This window comes from Chlorocebus sabaeus, chromosome 2, assembly GCF_047675955.1.
Source record: "Chlorocebus sabaeus isolate Y175 chromosome 2, mChlSab1.0.hap1, whole genome shotgun sequence".
NCBI classification, from domain to species: Eukaryota; Metazoa; Chordata; class Mammalia; order Primates; family Cercopithecidae; genus Chlorocebus; species Chlorocebus sabaeus.
Window position 1 is genome coordinate 35,911,445 of NC_132905.1, and position 21,212 is coordinate 35,932,656.

Below are 21,212 nucleotides of genomic sequence, written 5' to 3' on the forward strand. Positions count from 1 at the left end.
CAGGCTGAGGTTCAAACATCAGACACATTTTCCAGATTGATTACCATGCCTAGAGCAAATATAGGGCAAGCTGCTGGCCTTCCTGCCTCCACTCCCACTCGGTTAACTGGGGCAGGGAGGCCCACAAATCCTCCTGATGAAGGTTCCATTCCCACCCTCCCCTTTTGCCCCACTGTTGACTTTCTGTGGGATCAGCTGCCCTGGCATGTGGGACTGTCAGAGGTGCTGGAACCAAAGTGACTCCATCTTAAATAGGGGCTGGGTAAAATGAGGCTGAGACCTACTGGGCTGCATTCCCAGGAGGTTAGGCATTCTTAGTCACAGGAAGAGACAGGAGATCGACACAAAATACAAGTCATAAAGACCTTGCTGATAAAACAGGTTGCAGGAAAACATCCGACTGAAACTCACCAAAACCACGATGGCGAAGAAAGTGACCTCTGATTGTCCTCACTGCTCATTACATGGTAACTATAACGTATTAGCCGGTTAAAATACACTCCCACCAGCACCATGAGAGTTTATAAATGCCATGGCAATGCAAGGAAGTTACCCTATACGGTCTGTAAAGGGAAGGAACCATCAGTTCTGGGAATTACCCACCCCTTTCCTGGAAAACTCATGAATAGTCCACCACTTGTTCAGCATATAATCAAGAAGTAAAAATAAGTATGAGCCGCTGAGCAGCCCATGCTGCTGCTCTGCCTATGGAGTAGCCACTTTTATTCCTTTTTTCTTTTTTTCTGAGATGGAGTTGACCAGGTTGGAGTGCAATGGTATGATCTTGGCTCACTGCAACCTCTGCCTCCTGGGTTCAAGCGATTTTTCTGCCTCAGTCTTCTGTGTAGCTGGGATTACAGGTGCCTGCCACCACACCAGGCTAATTTTTTGTATTTTTAGTAGAGACAGGGTTTCACCATGTTGGCCAGGCTTGTTTCGAACTCCTGACCTCAGGTAATTCACCCGCCTCGGCCTCTCAAAGTGCTGGGATTACAGGTATAAGCCACCGTGCTCAGCCTATTCCTTTACTTTCTTAACAAACTTGCCTTCACTTTACTCTATGGACTCGCCCTGAATTCTTTCTTGTGCAAGACCCAAGAACCTTCTCTTGGGGTCTCGATAGGGACCCCTTTCTGGTAACATGACCAACTTTCACTCTGCTTGGAGACCCTCTGCAAACCCAAGGCTGCTGTTGAAAGAGGTCTTGCTCTTCCCTATCCCAGAGGCCAGTGTTCAATTCTTTGACACTGCGGTCTGCCCCCTTACTGACCACTGATTTGACAGATGGCCCCTACCTCTGCCAGAAGACAGTGAGGGCTGTCTCCTGGTGTCCCTAGCTTTGGGGCAGCCAATATGCTGCCAAGTAGAGCCCTCTTTGGAGTATGCAACATTCTGTCAGCACCCAACATGCTCCCAGCCATAAACTTCCCTTCCTGTGCCTCCAGGGAGGCCAGGTCTGAAAGCCCAGAACCTGCTGTAGACTCACGGTGTGAAATGTCTGCTTCCAGGCCGTAATACTGGCTGCCTTTTTAACTCTGTAAAACTTGGGTGAGATGCCTGAAATTGTGGGTGACCTTTCAGATAGACTATCTGCCTGGTAAAGAATGGAAACTTTGGGCTCAAAATATTGGTCTATGTGGCCGCAGCAGCTGGGTCATCCAGTTCAGAGCACCCCAGACAGCCCAGTGTATTGTCTAACCCACTGTCCTCCCAAGGGTCCAGTGGGCCACAGCCATCACCTCCATGCTGGTTGGATGTATGTGGTTGATACTATCCAGCTGAAGACTGAAATGCCTGCAATCTCATGGGAATGTGACAAGTAGGAATATGACATTTTACTCAAAGCTAACAAGCATGGTTCCTAGGTATGGGTTCTTTTGCTAGCCATGTACAGCTATCTACTTGGGCTTGTATATCTTTTCATGTAAAGTTATGTTTCACCCATTTACCTGATGGCCGCCTTCCTCACTGAGGCCCTCAGAGCATCACATAAGCATCTGGGGAGACTGACAAAGGGACAATCTGTGCTTAGGATTACTATTTGGTTCACAAGACTGATCATGTGAGTTTTAAAACCTAACAACCCCCTCCCCAAGGTCCTTTGGTCATGCTAAAACTCCCAACAGCCAGCAGCCATCAGTTAAGGAGTCAGTTAAGTTGAAACTAGAAAGGCGAATGTAGACCCAATCTACTCTGTTGCGGGTCTTTAGTTCTTGACAGACTTTAGGGGAAAAAGTAGTTTTTTTTTTTTTTTTAATGGGTTATGAGCTAAGAGGGACAGTTTGCACAGTTTGGACAAAATAGAAGTACTCTTACCAATAAATATGTCTCAAAATGACAAATAAAGCTCTCCAATTGGTGGCTCGGAATCCCAGCAAGAAGTGATGGGCACAGGCACGATGAGCTATGTACAGAGTGTAAACAGTAAGGCCCTTGAGGGGAAGTAATAAGGGCTAGGGCCAGGTGATGGGGTGTGCACGGAGGAGCCTGGGTGGCGGAGAGTGGGCCCATGGATAAATACAACAGGCTTGTATGACGGCCATACAATCTGCCACCAAAGCTTGTGTGGTGGTGGTAGGTCCACTGGGTTCCTCCAGTCGGCAGTAAGAAGGAGAAATTTGTCCATTGAGGAGCCCTGGTCCCACTGACTTTTTCCCTAAGGGAGGCACTGGGTTAGCCGACCAAAGCTTCTGTGCCCATTCTCCAGAAGAGGAGGGGCAGGCCTTCCTGGGCATGCTTGGGGCTGTCTACTCAGGGTTCAGGGCATGGAGGATGGGGCAGTGTTTCTCAAATAGGGATTGGGAGCAAATGGCCCACGGAGCCCGCAGCCCCTCCCTTCTAAGAAAAGAGTTCTGGGCACCTGAGTCCAGCAGGGGGCCCCATTACTTTTCACCTTTCAAGGGCTCCAGCCTCAAGCTCCACCCAGTTCCTCAGGGATGCCACAGAGCAGCTGCCCTCATCAGTTTCCGGGTCTCCGATTTGCACGGGGTCTCTTAGAACAACGCCAGCCTCCCTTTCTAGGCCCCCTTACCCCCAAGCCCAGCACACTCCGCGGCCTAGCTCTGGGGTCCTTAAATATCAGTCTCCCGCAGGTTACTGTAGTCGGCCAATTCGTAGGCCTGGCAGGCGGCGCCCTCGGCCACCTCGTGGGGAACGCCTAGGGACACGGCCTCCACCTCCAAGCGCTGGGAGCACGCTGCCTCTGCGCGCTGCGCGCCCCCGGCGCAAATCTTGTGCGACAGGCTGGAGACTTTGGCGCGCAGCTGGGTGGTGGGTCTCCGGAGAGGCCCCAGCAGCCTCCACTCGCGGAAGGCGCTGGGTGGCTTTCGACGACTGGCCACCGGAGCCTGCATCTCCGGCGTGCCTGGGGGGTCGGGGTCGGGGAGCGCGGTGAGGGCCAGCGGCGCTCCGGGAGGCGCGTCGCCAGAGCTCCGGTTGCAATCCTGGCGCAGGCCGCTGGTGGAGGCCCGCCAGTGGTGGCCGTAGACACGCCAGAGAGGGCGGCGGCGCCGGCGACGACGGCACTGGCAGCGCAGGAGACGGAGGAAGGCGCGCTTGAACTCGCGGCTGGAACAGGGGTAGATGAGCGGGTTCACGCAGCTGTTGAAGTAGCCGAGCCAGAAGATGACTTTGAAGACGCCCTCCGATGGCTTCAGCTGCGGGAACAAGGAGCCTGTAGGGAGCAGAGACCGATACTGGTTAGCTGCTTGGGGAGGGGGAGGCCAGGCGGCTCTGGGCGCAAAGGGGAGATCCTTCAGTAGCCTTGGCTGAGTCATTGACTAGGAGTTCTCAAGGGATCCGTGCTGTAAATCAGGAGGTCCATGAACTTGGATAGACAAAAAATAATAATTGTTTTCACTCACCTCTACCTGATATTGAAGATTACCTTCAATGAATGTAGGCAACAAACCTGAGTAGAGTTAGACAAAACCAAGTGCAATTGCTGTTTTTGTAGCTCAAAACCGGTTCAATATTGGCAGTTTCGTATTATGAGACAAAGTAACAAACATAGCCATGTTTGCTCATTTCTGCGTGCCAGCATAATTTCACAAAGTCCCCGACTCTGTGACAAAGTACGGCTCTCTGGAAAGATGCGTTGAAGATAAAATAGGATAGAACATATGCCCCTGCCTCCCTGCCACATCTCTTGTCTGAGTCACTATATTCCTGAAATGATAAATGACCCTAGTTCTTGCCTCTTCCTACACAGAAGATAACGTCTGACTAGGTTAGTAATTATGCTGCTATGAACAGATATACTCTTACACCCCAAACTCAATATAATTCTGCTTTAATAGAACTTCTGAACAAGTTCAATATAATTTTGTACATATGGAACCCCTGCCACCTATATATAAACAGTAGATTAAAATACTGAGCTGGAGCAGTCTGATATAACCTCTCTGAAGGGCTGGGCTACAGGGCTTAGTCTATAGTCCTCAATAATACTTCTAAATAAAACTAATGTTAATTTTTAAAAGCTTTTTTTCTTTAATTGATAATATGATTCAAACGAATATTAGCAGTCCCCACAGATATTTTTCTATCACTTTCAGTTGTTGCAGATGTTTTGAAATATTCTCTATGCTCACTTTTGGGAAGTGACAGTCATTAGAATGCACCACAGATCTTGTTTTTTTTTTTTTTTTTTTAGACCCACAGAGTCAATTTATTTGTGATAAAGGTACAAAGATAATTCAATAGAGAAAGGGTAGTCTTTTCATTTGTCTTTTCAACAAATGATCCTAGAACAATTGAACTAGATCTTGTTATGTAATACCTTAATGCAGAAGCATATTCATTACCAAGTCACGCATTTCCTGTAAAAATATTTTGATGGCTTTTCCAATAACATCAGTTTCATTTGTAATCTTTTGTATTTTGTTTTATGCTTTTGAAAGCGTGACTCTGAGAAGGGACCCATATGCTTCCCCAGGTGCCTAAGTAGTCTGCAACAAAAAGGGGTAAGAACCTTCGAATTAAATGTTGGCCAAGGTTTGCTCCCTGCCAGGTGCTGTGCTGGGTTCACACACACGAGGAGGCATTACACATGGCCCTTATTTCCTAGCTAGTATGTGAATCAATATCTTTGAGATGCAGGTGGGGTGATGATGGTGGTGCTCAGTGTAGACAGTCCCTGACTTTTGATGGTTTGACTTAATTTTTTGACTTTACAATGGTGCAAAAGTGATATGCATTCAGTAGAAACCATACTTCAAGTACCCAAACAACCATCCTGTTTTTCACTTTCAATATAGTAGTTAATAAATTACATGAGATACGCAACACTTTATTATAAAATAGGTTTTGTGCTAGATGATTTTGCCCAACTGTAGGTGAATATAAGTGTTCTGAGTGTGTTTAAGATAGACTAGGGTAAGCTATGATGTTCGGTAAGTTGTATGTATGAAATGCATTTTGACCTATGATATTTTCAATTTATGACAGGTTTAACAGGACATAACCCCCATTGTAGCTCCCCGTTGCCGCTGCGTGTGCATGTAGGGTGGCAGCCACAGGCTCAGAGACAGCTTAGGGGTTTTAGAGGATGTACAAGAGTCAGCCAGGATGAGGCATCACAGAGGGTATTACAGGTGGAAGGGACAGGTGGGCAAGAAAATACCAAGTTTGGGTCCTGGGAATATCCTACAGGAGAAACTCAGAAAATCTCATTTGGGACAAACAGTGAAGGGGCTTACATGCTGTGAAGTTCAGCTTTCATTTTGTGGATGCTTACAAGCCGTGAATATTTTTAAGCAGGTGAGAGATAGAGCCCGGAATTAAGCCTCCATAAACACACTGCTCATGGGCTGTTGAAATGCAGGGCAATGGGGCTGTTCCAGTGGAAGTGGTCAGGAAAGGCTCCTGGGATGGCTTTGAAAAAGGAGAGTGCCAGGCAGGATGGGGCAGGGACACTAGGATCTGAGTTGTGCCAGGAAGACCCTCCTTTCCACAAACATCTCCCCTGACATCCCTATCATGGACCCAGAAAAGGTCATTTTTCCAGAAAGGCACATGACCAAATGCAAAGGTACGATCCAGGCAGCAGAGGCCACTCTTTCACCCTCACTTACCCTCAGCAGCAGTAGGGGCAAGAGAGCAGGGGGCCAGGGGTGTTCCCTCCTGGATAGAGGCTGCAGGTGCCTGTGAGACCATGCAGGCCAGGGGTTGGGGGAGTCCTTGACAAATTATGGGACATTCTCTCTCTTCCTCTTGCCTTCAAAGAAAAAAGAGCAGGGATCCCTACTGAGGAGGCAGAGGCATCATTCCCCTCTCTTCGACCTGGGGATTATTAACTTTACTGATCACTTCTCCTCCCACTATACAGGGACAGTTTCTGGTGCTAACAGCCACCGCAGGGGAAGAGGAGGGTCCCATAGCATCATGGCACAGGCTTCTCAAACCTTGGTCATGTGGCCCTGAGCAAGTTATGTGGCCATCTAAGTTTTTTTTTTTTTTTTTTTTTTTTTAGATGGAGTCTCGCTCTGTCACCCAGGCTGGAGGACACTGGTGCGATCTCGGCTCACTACAATCTCCGCCTCCTAGGTTCAAGCAATTCTCCTGCCTCAGCCTCCTGAGTAACTGGGACATGCCACCATGCCCAGCTAATTTTTGTATTTTTAGTAGAGGCGGGGTTTCACCATGTTGGTCAGGCTGGTCTCCAACTCCTGACCTTGTGATCCGCCTGCCTCAGCCTCCCAAAGTGCTGGGATTACAAGTGTGAGTCACCGTGCCTGGCCCATCTAAGTCTTGCTTTCCTTTTAATATTATTTTTCTAGAAGGAATTTTGTGAAGATTCATATATTTTAGGTCCCAGCACTTAGCAGGTTCTTAAAAAGTATTGGTATCTATTACTTTTTTTTTTTTTTTGAGACAGGGTTTCTCTCCCATCGCCCAGGCTACACTTTGGTGGCACGCTCTTGGCTCATTACAATCTTCTCCTCCTAGGCTAAAGTGATCCCCCTGCCTCGGCCTCCTGAGTAGCTGGGACTACAGGCGTGCACCATCACACCCAGCTAATTTTTGTGTTTGTAGTAGTGTTTTGCCATGTTGGCCAGGCTGGTCTTGAACTACTGACCTCAAGTGATCTGCCTGCCTCAGCCTTCCAAAGTGCTGGGATTACAGGTGTGAGCCACTGTGTCTGGCCTATTAGTATCTATTACTTACCCCCATTTCTGTGGCTTTGAGTGAAGAGACCTCAGATCTGGGAAGGGACCCAGTTTCTAGCTCTGGAGAGTGGCCAGAAACAGCAGCTGAGACCTAGTGGGTTTAGGGGCCACTGGTGCATCAGTCAGGATGTGTGAAGGAGATTATTTTCCCTGGGAGAGGGGTTGGGCCGTCCCTGGAATGTGGCGGCCACTAGTGTTGACCTCAGCCTCCAGGAAAGTGGCCCTCAAGAACAGCATTGCTCAATGGCTGCGAAGTAAGACAGAGTGCTGAAAATAGCCTTCTGACTCAGGCTACAATTCTTTTATATTTAGCCCAGGATGACAAATCAGTGGACTATGCTTTTCAGTGGTGAGCCTGAAGCTGGCCAAAGGGCATTGTTATTTGCATGGTTTTTATTCAGACTGGTGGGCAACATGGTATACTGTGGTATGGCCAGGTCACGTAAACATTAATGTGGTAATTTATGCTCAATCAACCTGAAGTCTGCTGTGAGCAGGGAAGTCCTTACATGAGAAGGAGCTGTAATACAAACTCAGCCTTTAATCTCCAAGGTTTTCCCACTGTATCCTGTTGAGGTTTTGTCTTACTTTGGGCTCTCCCAGAGCAGATTGACAAGAATAGAAATACAAGTTGTTAATTTGGGAGATAAATAAAACAGCTTGAGTGGAGTGGGAAAAAGAGACAGGGAAGAGAAGGAAGCCAATAAAATGTGTGTTATCAAGTTATTGATCACTATGGGCAATGGGGTAGCTCCGGGTGGCTATGAAAAGGACAAACCTCAGTGTTCTCACACCAGTAGGGTAAGGGAGGTGGGGTATTTATACGCCCATTCCCATCAGTCATTGTTTGGGCTGCTCCCTCTGGGTGTTAATTTTCCACACTTTCTGTCTGCCACATGAGTGTGCAGAGAAGTCCCTGGGCAAAGAAATGCAGGCAGGTGCTTCAACAGAATTTGGCCCTCATGCACTAAAGCTCTGGGGGAGATGGGTGTGGAACCAGTGGCATCTGCCACAGCTTTGTTTTACGTGCTCTCTGCCCACTGCATGTAGACATGTTGCCTGGAAATACAAACAATCTGTGTGTTGGGCTCTGGATTCCACAGGCAGTGGCTCTCAAGAGACTTCTCCTGTTCTGCTCACAGATGGCAGGTCTGAACTTCACACCCGCCTCTGCCCACAGTGCTCCAATCCACCACCTACACCTCCCTGCACTTGCCCACTCTCTTGGCTGCACCTCTCAGCATTCTCTCATGGGCCCACAGCCTCATGCAGGGATCTCTGGGAGTCAGAAGGACAACTGGGCATTTCCTTCGCTGTGGCATACCATGAGTGTGAAATGGGGAACTGCCCCAAGACCCCTGAGCATGGGCACGTGGCTCACGGGCCTTGTTCTCTTGTGGCTCCAGTGTCTCTCTGCAGTCCTCTGTCTTCATGTGCAACAGCCAAGTGGCCATGCTGAGTCATGCTGCACTCTGGCCACAAGGGGCTCCCCCGTTTTGCCTCTGGGCTCTTGCACATGATTATCCTGGAATGCCCTTCCTCTATATCTGGTAGTGCCAGCTCCAGTGGCACCTCCTTCTGGAAGTCTCTCTTACGCCACCTGCTCCTGACCCAGCCGAGCTATTTTACTCCTCTCCCATCCGCAGAACATCACACTCCCTTTTAAGTGCCTAGAGCATTATTAGGTAATGATCAATTTCCTGTCTATTTCACCTGTAAAGGTAAGCTAGTAGGTACCTGATACATTCTTGGACTCTTTTCTGTGTATCGCATCTTGCAGCTCATCCATCACCAACTCCTGTTGGCTCCTAAGTCCCCTCTACTTTGTATCACCTTCGTGTTACTACCTTAGTCCAGGCTACCATCCTTGTCTACCTGCAGTGCCTCTTTCTTTTCCTTCTTTTCTTCCTTCCCTTCCTCCCTTCCTCCCTCCCTCCCTCCCTTCCTTCCTTCCTTTTTTTTTTTTTTTGACATGGGGGTTTCACCATGTTGGCCAGGCTGGTCTCCAACTCCTGACCTCAGGTGATCCGCCTCAGCCTCGGCCTCCCAAAGTGCTGGGATTACAGGCATGAGCCACTGCTCCTGGCCCCTGCAGTGCCTTTCTAAGCAGGCTTACTGCTCCTGCCTTGTGCCCCCGAAGCTTGCTCTCTATACACAGCTGGGGATCGTTTTAAAATACAAGCCTGAGCATTTCATTTCTTCACTTAAAACCCATTAGCCACTGAGTGCAACTTCCTGCCTTCTCTCTCTCTTCCTTATCTGTACTTTGACCTCCTGCCAACTCCTTGGATTCCTCCTGTCATCTCCTTCTCTGCTTAGCTGAGACTCCTACTCACCAGCACCTCAACTGTTCTCTTTTCCACCACCCCACCTCCTCATCCTTCTGGATGTAGGGAGACTCATCCAGCCAGATCCTGACTCTGGAGCACTTTAACCGCTCCCTGAACATGCTTGGGGTCTCCGACCTCAGCTCTATGTCCCATATTTCCAGTGATCTAGGCTCCTGTCCTCTGCCAGCTCTCTCCCTTTTCCTGTACGGCTCTTTACTGCATTGCAGGTAGACAATGATGGGAGTGTTGATCAAGGTGGCATTAAGGAGGTGGTGCAAAGTTGGGGGGATTTGGCAGCCAAAAGGAGTTGGTAACGGATGAGGTGCAAGGTGTGATACAAAGAGAAGAGTCCAAGAATGTATGAGGTACCTACTACGTGCCAAGCATGGTGTGGGGAGCTTAGCCTTAAAAGGTGAAATAGAGAGGAAACATAGAGTTACCTACAGTGTAGCCTTTCCTATACCAAATCTTTACCCCTCTCTCCAAGCCTTGCAGCCTGCCCCTTCTTCTCCAGAGCAGTTAATCTTACCTCCTGTTTCACAGGGAAAGCAGAGGCCACAGAAACTAGGCACTCGCCCCGCCTTCCTCACCTCTCATCTTCTTTGGTAAGGAAGGGATATCTCCTCCCACCCAAGGTTAGTGTCCCTACTTGTATGGTGGAGCCCTCGATCCTTAAGCCACCCATAAGCCTGCCTTGGTTATAGCTGCTGCCTCTCTGGTGGCTCCCTGGCTACCACCTTGTTCTCTCCACCTCTCCAGCCCTCACCTACAGTCTCCTCGTCCCCACCTGACCTCACTCTTTGCTCTGATGCTTTACCCGACATGTTCTGCCCCTCCCAGGCCTTCAACCTGTGGACACTGCCCTCATCCTTCTGGGTGCCACTCATCTCATCTGTGGCTTCCAGGATGACAGTCTCTTGGTTTTTCCTACTCCTTGTCAGTTTCCTTGCTGCTCCTTCCTCACATCCTCACTGCTAAAATGTAGGAGTGCTTCATTTAGTCTTGCAGTTTCCTGTCTTTGCATTCTCCTGTCAATGTCATCCAGGCTCACGGTGTTAAATATTGACTTTACAGCTCAGACCTCTCTCCTTAATTCCAGACTCATAGATCCAGCTGCCTCCTAGACATTTCCATTTTGGTGTCTAGTGGATCTCACTTATCCTGTCCTCATGAAGCTTACATTTCATTGGGGAAGACAGGAAATAAACAGGATAAACAAGGAAAATGTAAAGGTATCAAAAGGTAAAGGTATACTAGGAGAAAAAAATGAAGTGGGAAGGAAGATAGGAGGTGAATATGCCTGTGATATGTGGCTGGGAGTGGTGGTATAAATTCTGGATAAGGTGGCCAGGAAAGTCCTGATGAGAATGTGACGTTTGAGTAAAGAGCTGAATGAAGTGAGTGAATGAGGTATGTGGAGATCTGGGGAGGAACATTCCAGCAGAGGAAATGGCACATGCAAAGGCCCTGAGGTGGCCCTGGTATGTCTGTAGAATGATGACAAGGTTGGTGTGGACAGAATGCAGTGACTGAGGGCAGAGAGGAAGCAGATGAGGTTAGAACTCAACCACCCACCCTCAATGTGCCCTCCCACCCTGTCTGAGACACCATCATCACTTGCCTTGATGAATCCAGCAGCCCCCTCACTGCTTGTGCCCCTGCCCCCTGAATTCTTTCTCAACCTGGCAGTTAGAAAGATTTAAAAGACTGGTCATGTCACTCCTCTGCTCAGAACCCTCCAATAGCTCATCTGCCTCCTCCTGGCAAGAGCCTATGACTTACACAGCTCAACATGTGCCCCCAAATCTCTCGTCTTCTCTCCTTCCCCTACCTACTCTGTTCCAGCCACACTGCCTTCCCTGTTGCTTTTTGGACATGCCAGATGCACACCCACCTTGGACCTCTGCACTTTTTCCCCAGAATTTTCTTCCTCTAATATCCATGTGATTCACACCCTCACCTTTGTGATGAGATCATGCTGACTTCACCTTTATAATTGCAATATCCCCCAACTCTGTGCTCCCTGCCTGGCTCAGCTTGCTCTGTTGTGCCTCATGGTACTTGTCACCTCGTGTCCTATTTGAGTCACGATTCATATGTCTATTGTCTCTCTCCCTGCAATGAACATCCCTGGGGTGGGGCCGGGGTCTGTTTTGCTTGGTGCTGCATTCCCATTGCCAAGAAGACCTCACAGGCATATCATGCACACAGCAGGTGCACAATACTTGCTGAGTTTGCTGAATGAATCCCTCCTCTGTATTCTACACATTCAACTGGTCACCACGTCCTGTGCGGTAGATGTGCTTTTTAGCAGGTCCCCCGCACTTCACCATGTTCGTTAAGCCTTGGCTTGCTCTGTCATTTCATTTTGCTTAGGTGGCAGCAGCAGCCCCTGACAGTGCCTGGTTTCACAGCCCCTGGCCTCAACCCATATCCTTTCCACTCTGCACACAGCTGCTGGGAGACTTTTCCTTAAAAGCTGGTTTCTCTCCTTTCCCTTCTGAAAACTGTCAGTGGCTTCCAGTGGCTCAGAGGAATCAATCGAAACATGTTGCTGCCCACAAGGAAACACAACGTTTCTAGGGCCACTGCTGTCTTTGTCCTGCCTTCCTCCAAATTCAGCCACGTTAAGCCCCAAGCAGATCCTCCCACAGCTGGGCTTCTTCTGCCTTTCTGCCAGGACTTGCTGCTCCCAGAAGCCTCCTCCCCCAGTCCCTGCAGCCCCAGGTCAGGTGTCTCCCCACCCAGCCTGGCTCAGCTGTCCTTTCCCATGCAACTACAGGTTCAAACAATTTGCTATTGCTCCATCTACTCTATGTGACTCTTGGTTTCTTGAAGGCAGGGATGGGACCTCCCTCCCTCCCTCCCTCCCTCCTTCCCTTCTTTCTTTGCTTCCTTCCTTCCTTCCTTCCTTCCTTCCTTCCTTCCTTCCTTCCTTCCTTCCTTCCTTCCTTCCTTCCTTCCTTTTTTCTTTTTTAAGTTTTTAGAGACTGGGTCTTGCTGTCACCCAGGTTGGAGTATAGTGGTGCAATCATGGCTCACTGAACTCCTGGGCTCAAGTGAGCCTCTTGCCTCAGCCTTCCAATTAGTTGGGACTACAGGCACGTGCCACTGCACCTGGCTAATTGTTATTATTATTATTATTTTTTTGTAAAGACAGGGTCTTGCTATGTTTCCTAGGCTAGTCTTGAAACCCTGGCCTCAAGTGATCCTCCTGCCTCGGCCTCCCAAAGTGCTGGGATTCCAGGAGTAAGACACTGTGTTTGGCCTGAGAAATTTTCTAAAAGGCATGTTTTTGCACTGTCCAATATGTTTTTCTTTTTATCCCAGCCTCTAGCACAAGTGCCTGACTCAAACGAAGCAGGGACTCTGAAATATCTGTTGAATGAACAAGTAAATGGCACTTGAATAGGTGGCCTCTAATGTGCAGAGGAAGGAAAAGGGAGCTGATGTTTTCTGAGTGTTTAGTACCTTCTAGGCACCGTGCTGGGCCTTTTATGTAGCTCTCAATGAATCCTCATGGCATCCTGCTTTGCAGAACGATTCTAGTTACCCAGAGAGCAAGTAGCCCTTAGGGTCAGGACATGTATCTGAGTTGGTCTAGTCCTGAAGCTCCTGGTCCTCTCCTGATGTCACTTAAACATAGAAACAGAACTCCCCTTGGGCTTCCAGGGACACTGGGGTCAGGAGGCACAGCCACTCCCTTTGTTCTTCCTGGCAGCTGCCCCACCAGCGGTGAGCCCATCCCACCTCTGGGTTTTCTCTCTCTTTCTTCCTTTCTTCTTCCTTTCTTCTTCCATTCTCCTTCCTTCCTTCCTTCTGTTTTTTTTTTTTTTTTTTTTTTTTTTTTTTTTTTTTTTTACAGAGTATTGCTCTCTTGCCCAGGCTGGAGTGTAGTGGCGTGATCCCGGCTCACTGCAACCTCCGCCTCCCAGGTTCAAGCAACTCTCCTGCCTCAGCCTCCCAAGTAGCTGGGAAAACAGGCGCCTATTACCACGCCCGGCTAATTTTTTGTATTTTCAGTAGAGATGGGGCTTTGCCATGTTGGCCAGGTTGGTCTTGAACTCCTGACCTCAGGTAATCCTCCCGCCTCGGCCTCCTAAAATGCTGGGATTACAGGCATGAGCCACCGCGCCCGGCAGCCTCTGGGTTTTCACAAGGCTGGTCTATCGAGGAGGCTAGTCCTCCTCCTCTCTCCATAGGGGGCATTTCCCTTGGAGCTCAGCCTCGGCTCAGCCTAGAACCTTCTCCAAGGGTGTTCCTGTGATTGCCTACTCTGCTGGGGTTTGAGGGGGTGATAGCGGCTTCTGGAGCGTGTGTGCTCAGAGCACACTTCATTCTGCTTACACCAGGCCATGTGGCATTTGCTGGCCTGCATGTCCTCAAGGGCGCCTTGCAGGGCCTGCCACATCAGGTTCAGCTCCACGTCCATCCATCCAGACTGCTCAGAAGGGTTGGGGTGGGGCTTGCTGGCTGGAGAGAGTATCAGAATGACCCCAGACTCCTGGGAGGAACCCAGAGAGCTGCTTGGCTATCTCTTTCACCTCCTTCAAGTCTTTGCTCACAAAGTCTCTTTTAGGCTTGAAGTCAGGTACTGTTGGTGCCCTGCCCAGGGCCCCCCAGGTGCTGTGTTTGCTGTCAGAGGCTGGCCATTGTGCCTTCTCTGGACAACTGCCCTCAGTCAGTGGGAGCTGCTTCGACTGGATCCATGACACCTGCTTCCCAAGGGGACAGCCTGCAGCCAATGACAGCCAGTGTGGTGATAGAGAAGGCTGGGCCCCTTGCCTCAGCACAGTCCTGTTCTGCCTTTCTTGCACCAGGGATCCCTGTGGGGTTGGGCTAAGGCCAAGCTTTGCCTCAACCACATCCTGGCTTTAGCTCTTCCCTTCTGGCTTCCTGCCCTCCCTCACAGGTGTCTCCTGAAATCCCTCTTTCAAAAAATTCCTAACTGGGCACAGTGGTGCATGTCTGTAGTCCCAGCTACTTGGGAGGCTGAGGCGAGAGGACTGCTTAAGCCCAGGAGTTCAAACCCAGCCTGGGCAATTTAGGGAAACCCTGACTCTAAAAAATAAAATAAAATATTTACTTTTTAAAAAATCATCCAGGCTGGATATGGTGGCTCACGCACATAAATCCCAGCACTTTGGGAGGCTGAAGTAGGTGAATCTCTTGAGCCCAAGAGTTCCAGACTAGCCTGTGCAACATGGTAAAACTCCATCTCTATAAAAAGATATAAAAATTAGCCAGGTGTGGTGGTGCACACCTGTAACCCCAGCTACTTGGGAGACTGAGGTGGGAGGATCACTTGAATATGGGAGGTTGAGGCTGCAATGAGCTATGATTGCACCACTGCACTCCAGTCTGGGCAACAGAGGTGGGTACATGCAGCCACCATGCAGGTGGCTGCATGTACCTGCCTTTTTTTGAGACCGTGTCTGGAAAAGAAAAAAGATCACCCAGCACCATGAGATCTGTTAGAAAAAAACAAAATCCTTCAAGAAGAACCCCCATCTCAAACTCTGCTTCTAGGGAACCCAACCCAAGACATTCTTTGTCAGTGCATGGACACGTCTTCCAGTGTTTTTGCTTGATCCCCAAAACCTTGGGACCAGGGATTAGCCCTTAATGGCCATCATCACTCTTCTTCCCCCTGCTGGGGAAAGGTGGGACCTGAGTGTGCACGTTTGTGTTCATTTCTCCCCATTCAACAGGAGGCTTGCAATGGGGTGGGGGTGAGCATGGCTGCATGAACCCACCTCTGAGGAGACCCAGTAAGGACGCAGGGAGGAGACGGCCAAAAATAGCACTCCCGCCTGCTCCTCTCTGTTTCTTGTTCTTGTTCTCCCTTGTGGCGAGTCACCATCCAGCTGGCTGGGCTGCTCCAGCCTGCCTTCCCCATTCCCTGTATTGGGGTGCCCATGTCAGGAGTCTAACCTAATGTTTGGGGGACTGGGCATCCTCTGGTCAGAAGAAGTGGAGTCTCTCCTGTGTCAGCAAGAAAAGCCACTCTCTGGCGTGTTGGCTGGGCCGACCTGGCCCACATATTGTTGGGGAAACTGAAGCAGGCGGTTGTTTACAGCCCGGATTATCATAAGCCAATCCGTTTTCCTAAGGAACAGGAATGGCCAGGCCTGCAGGAGCTGGTGAGATGCTGCTAAGGCAGGGAGGGACATGGCTGGAGTCGAGCAACTGACTGGCCAAGGCTTGCTGAGCGCTGAAGTCAAGGGGCGGACTGTGTGATTAATAGCACTCTTTTGGCCTCACCAGAAGGAACTTGTTCTTGGCAGATTGACAGAATTCACAGCCAGCCTTGCTCCATAACTTGTAGACGACCATGAAATATCAGGCTGCACCTCAGCTTCCCCCATCTTCCTACCCTCTCCTCCACTGGGACTTTTCTATCCATAGTAAGCCATTCCCCTGGCCACAGAGATATAGAGGAGTAAAAACACCCCATCCTTCTAGATATTCAGTCTCCTCCCACCCTGCCAGCAGGGCTAGGAGAGAAGGAATTCCCAGCCCCAGACTCCCTTCCTCTCCCCCAGTTTGCTCAGCTGCTCACGCAATGGCCCTAACCTTGGAGCGCAGTAGCAGCCCTCCCCAGGAGAGGCTGGGACCTCTGTCCTTCACAGGCCTCTTTGCTACATTATAAAGGGTCAGCAAGCCTCTCTAATACAGTACACTTGAGCTGAGACCTGAAGACCCTGTGAGGGAGTGAGCCACGCATCTATTGGAGGAAAGAAAATTCCAGGCAGAGGGAAAAGCATGTGCAAAGGCCCTGAGGCAGCTGGGTGCCTGACAAGTTGGAGAGACACCCAGGAAGTTAGGACTGCCAAAGTGGAGAAGGGGAGGAGGAGAGTGGTAAGAGATAAGGCTGTTTTGAAGGGGACACAATCATGGAAACCTGTCAGGAGGAGGTGACCTGGATACGGTCCAGATCTCAGATGGATTGTGAAGACTGGAAGGGGTGAGTCGAGGGCACCCTGGGGCCTGCTGTGCCAAGCCAAGTCTCTTGCCTTCCTTGCATCACCAATTTTCTGTGGTGAGAGGTAACTGACAGGGTCCTCTCACTTGAGATGCACCAGGCGTAGGTCAGAAGTCCTTCTGTGCCCTTGTGTTTGCCTTGGGATCCTTGAGCTACCTGGGGCTGGCCCCTGACTCCCTTCTGTAGCTGAGGGGCAGGTGAAGGGAGGGCAGCTCCTAGAGCAACGGAGGCTGCCTGATGGAGCCCAAGCTAGGGAGATGAGCCACAGGCCTGTCCCACATCCTCTTGCCTCCTCTAGGCCTCCACCACACCCCACCCATTTCTCTTTGACTCTTTGTTTGCCTCTTCTTCTTCCTTCTCTCTTCCCACATTCCATCTTTCTCCCCCTTCTTTCTCCTCTTTGTTGTCACTTCTTAACTCACTTATTTCCTGATTTGTGGTTTTGGAATGGCCACACCCCAAGCTCTGAGTGACCAAGGCTGCAGTTCTGTCCCATGGCCAGGCTGGACCCTGATCCAAGCATGAGCCTCTCGGCTCTGGGGCCACACTGACAAATGGCTCCTGGGTGTGGGCAGAGCAGCACTAATACCAGGGGAGAGAAGGTTCCCAGGCAGTGGCCGTGCTGTCCGGGAATCCCAGCACTGAGCCGACTGGGCTTTGCCCACTGGGCTCCACACTGGCTTTCAGAGACTCAAGACCCTGTTCTCCTAGGTGATCAGTTGCAAAGTGAGGGAAGTCCTACCCTCCAGCGTGCACAGGGTGCATGGCGGGGCTGGAGGGTGCACGGCAGGCCTGGGCTCAGGTGGGGGCAGAGATGGGCTTAGGGACTCAGAGACTTCCTCAGGGACTCTGGGGGTCTGCCAGGGCCTGGGAGAGGATCGGGCCATGCAGGAAGGGGCCACGTCCCATGGCAGTCCTCAAGATCCCCTCGTGGCCAGTATCCAAGACATGGAAGTGAGCCTGGGGGATGTGTGTAGGGGCTTCAGGCTTTGGTGAGATGGAAAGGTGAACACGTGGCTTCTAACTACGGCCCTTAACCCTGGCCCCAGCCCGACCTCTGACCCAGGCAAGAAATAACATGGACTCTGGGGCCAAAGTAGTTGGGTTACAATGCCAGATCTGACACTTATAAGCTGGGGGGACTTTGGTCATATTACTCAACCTCTCTGGTGCCTCAGTTTTCTCATCTGTAAATGGGGCTGCTACTAGCATCTGCCTCATAGGACTGTTGGGGGATAAAATGATTCGAACAGCACCTGGCACGCAGGATATATGTGTTTGTGATTAGTTAATTAAGGTGGGAGAGTGGGAATGGGAAAACCAAAACAGACTGAGGGATGTTTGGGAGGTCGGAGTGCCTGCGTGGGGCATGAGGAGGAGCTGAGGCTGATGCTCAGGTTCCTGGCTTGGACTCCAGAGGACAGACAGAGATGCCATTTGCCAAGATGAAGAATTTGCGGGGAGTGGCAGGCTCGGGGGAAGAAGCAGAAAGGTGGGCCTAGAAGAGGAGGACAGTGTGGCTGGGGTGTGGGAGTGTGGTAGATGGAATAATGCCCCCAAGACGTCCAGACCTGTGAATGTCACCTTCCATGGCACAGGGATCCTGAGATGGGCAGATTGTCCTGGAGAATCCAGGTGGGCACAAAGGAATGACAAGACTCCTCAGACGGGAAGCAGGGAGGCAGGAGGCTCAGAGCCAGAGAGGGAGAGGTGGCAATAAAAGCAGCAGTCGGACCATTCTGCGGATGGATGGAGGCAGGGCCACGAGCCGAGGCATCCAGTGGTCTCTAGAAGGTGGAAGGGGACAGGGAGAGAATTCTCCCCAAGTCTCCAGAGGAAATGTGGCTTGCTGAGGCTTGGATGTTAGGACTTCTGGCCTTCAGAACTGGAAGGTAATATATTCTTTTAAGCCACTCAGTTTATGGTAATTCGTTACAGCAGTAACAGGAAATGAATACAGTTTGTCTGAGGGGCTGCTGGCACTTTAGCGGCTGGACTTGGGGCTGGAGCTGAAGAGGGCTTGTCTGGAAATGTGGATCTGAAGGGGAGAGGGGTCTCCGAGGAAGGCTGAGAAGGAGCAGCCAGAGGACCAGGATGGGGATGGGAGAGAGATATTAAGGATCATAAGAAGAAAGGGGAGAGGGACAAACTGATATACAGGAGTGAATGAAAGGACTTAAAAGAGACCCCTAGCCAGATGTGGTCTCAGCTACTGGGGAGGCTGAGATGTGGGAGATTGCTTGAGCCCAGGAGTTGGAGGCTGCAGTGAGCTGTGATCATATGACTGCACCCCAGCCTGGGCAACAGAGTAAGACCCTGTCTCTTTCTTTAAAAACAATTAAAACAAAAATTTCACTCCATTATTCTGCTCTGATAGACTCTGTCTCTTGAAAAAAAGAAAGAAAGAAAGTAAAAAGAGCCCTCTGAATGTGAGCATCTGGCAGCCTCCGGTGACAGTGCTAAGGCAGATCCAGGGAAGTGTGTGCCCTTAGCTCTGGGGCAGGTGTGAGAATGGCAGGAGCTACCCTGAGTGGGGCTGATGCATGTGGCAGGTGGAAGGTGGAAAAAGGTGTTCTAATCAAGACAATGTCAGGACTTTTTTTTTTTTTTTTTTTGAGATGGAGTCTTGCTCTGTCACCCAGGTTGGAGTGCAACGGCTCCATCTCGGCTCACTGCAACCTCCGCCTCCCAGGTTCAAACGATTCTCCTGCCTCAGCCTCGCAAGTAGCTGGGACTACAGGCGCATGCGACCGTGCCTAATTTTTGTATGTATGTATGTATGTATGTATGTATGTATGTATGTATTTATTTATTTATTTTAGTAGAGATGGGGTTTCGCCATGTTGGTCAGGCTGATCTCAAAATCCTGACCTCAGGTGATCCACCGGCCTCAGCCTCCCAAAGTGCTGGGATTAGAGGTGTGAGCCACCACGCCTAGCTGACAGGATATTCTTTTAAGAGTGAAGAGGGTCGGCCGGGTGCAGTGGCTCAAGCCTGTAATCTCAGCACTTTGGGAGGCTGAGGTGGGCAGATCACTTGAGGTCAGGAGTTTGAGACCAGCCTGGCCAACATGGTGAAACTCCATCTCTACTAAAAATTTAAAACATTAGCCGGGTATGGTGGTGGGCGTCTGTAGTCCCAGCTACTTGGGAGGTTGAGGCAGGAGAATCACTTGAACTTGGGAGGCGGAGGTTGCAGTGAGCAGAGATCATGCCACTGCACTCCAAACTGGGCGACAGAGCAAGACTCTGTCTCAAAAAATAAAAAACAAATAAAATAAAATAAAATAAAATAAAGCAGCTATTAATCTTTAAAAAAAAAGATTAAGAGGGTAAGTAGCAAAGAATATGAAAGACTACAGCACTAAGTGGGGGAGGGCTGAGGACAAAGGGGTCCACGGGTTGAGGGAGAATCTTTAAGAAAGCTCTGGACATGTCGATGTGCTGTGTGTGTGGACAGGAGACAGGTGGGAGACAAAGACGGTTGAGGAGTAACTGAAAGAGTAAGGCTCCTTAGAAAGGAAAAAGGGTTGAGAGAGAGTCAGAGCTCACAGAGAATCTGCAGGACTTTTGGGGAGACCCTGAGGACTGTGTCGAGGCAGCAGCCTGACTATGGAAAGTGTGACTTTTCTCCAGCAAGTGCTCAGCTAGACCTTGGTTTGCACTAGTTTGCTACAATTTCAGAAATGCTGTGATCTCTCTTTGGAATATTTACACCATGAAAATAGGCAGACGCTATAAATCAGCCTCCATCTCAGAGCCAATTGTTAAAAATTTACCAGGACATCATAGGGAGGAATGGTGTAATTCAGGATCTGGGGCTCACAGAATTAGGAGGAAGTGAGGGAATTAAAGACGGCAAGAGAGGATGAGGTGACAGATCATGGGAGCTGGCTAAGGAAGGGATGCATAATTGACTGGGAGACAAGGTGAGGGCAGGAAGGTGAAGGCTTGGTCAAGGCTGGGGTTGATAAGCAGGTGTAATGGGAACCAAGCAGGGAGGACAGGAGCAGATGGACTCAGGAGGAAGAGCTTCGCCGAGAATTCTGGGGGAGGGAGATTAAAATGGGCACATGGACCAGGGCATAGGCCTTGGAGGAGGGGAGGAGGGGAAGGTCCCTGTAGTCTCAAGGCCAGAGTGTCATCATGGGTCATCCTCAGTACAGTGGAATCACACTGATGATCAGGGTAGGGGTGGGAGTGGGGAAAAAACAGTGTGATTCCGATGCCCAGATCTTTAATGAATGGAGCAGGGTGACCAACAGTTCGTCAGATGTTTGGGACAAACATATCAGCAGGAGCTGGGCAGAGGACAAGATCTTCAGGGGAGGCGGAGGAGGAATATATGCCCCAGGACAGAAGCCCCCGACAGTGTTGTGTTTTTCTTCTACCGAAAATAAAATGTATTTCCTAGATCTGTCCATTGAATCAGTGACCAACTCAGTATTAATGAACAGCTCACACACAGTCATCTTCCATTTAAAGAGACTAGGGCTCTTTAGAGAAATGGCTAATTCTAGGTCTAGGGCAGAAAAAAATGCAAGCTGAGCCTGAAGCATCTTATCAGACCAGAAAGCGAAGAAGAGCTCAAGATGCTCCAGGTTCTGCCAAAGATCTCTGAAGCCAACTGGAAGGAGTACCCACTGGCCAAGCCCAAAACAATGATGTCTGTGATGTGCTGGAACAGCAAGGATGTCTAAAAATAATGACATTACCATGGTACTAAAGC

At 49.9% G+C, this 21,212-nt stretch overlaps 1 protein-coding gene across 1 annotated transcript in view; it reads right to left on the reverse strand.

The window, feature by feature from the left end:
- Window positions 1–1,199: 1,199 nt before the first annotated feature.
- Window positions 1,200–21,212, reverse strand: part of ADRA1D (adrenoceptor alpha 1D) — a 30,141-nt gene continuing 10,128 nt past the window's right edge. The window contains exon 2 of the mRNA XM_008019764.3: window positions 1,200–3,673. Within this exon, the coding sequence (XP_008017955.3) occupies window positions 3,072–3,673 (602 nt within the window). The 3' untranslated portion in view covers window positions 1,200–3,071. The remainder of the gene's footprint in view (window positions 3,674–21,212) is intronic.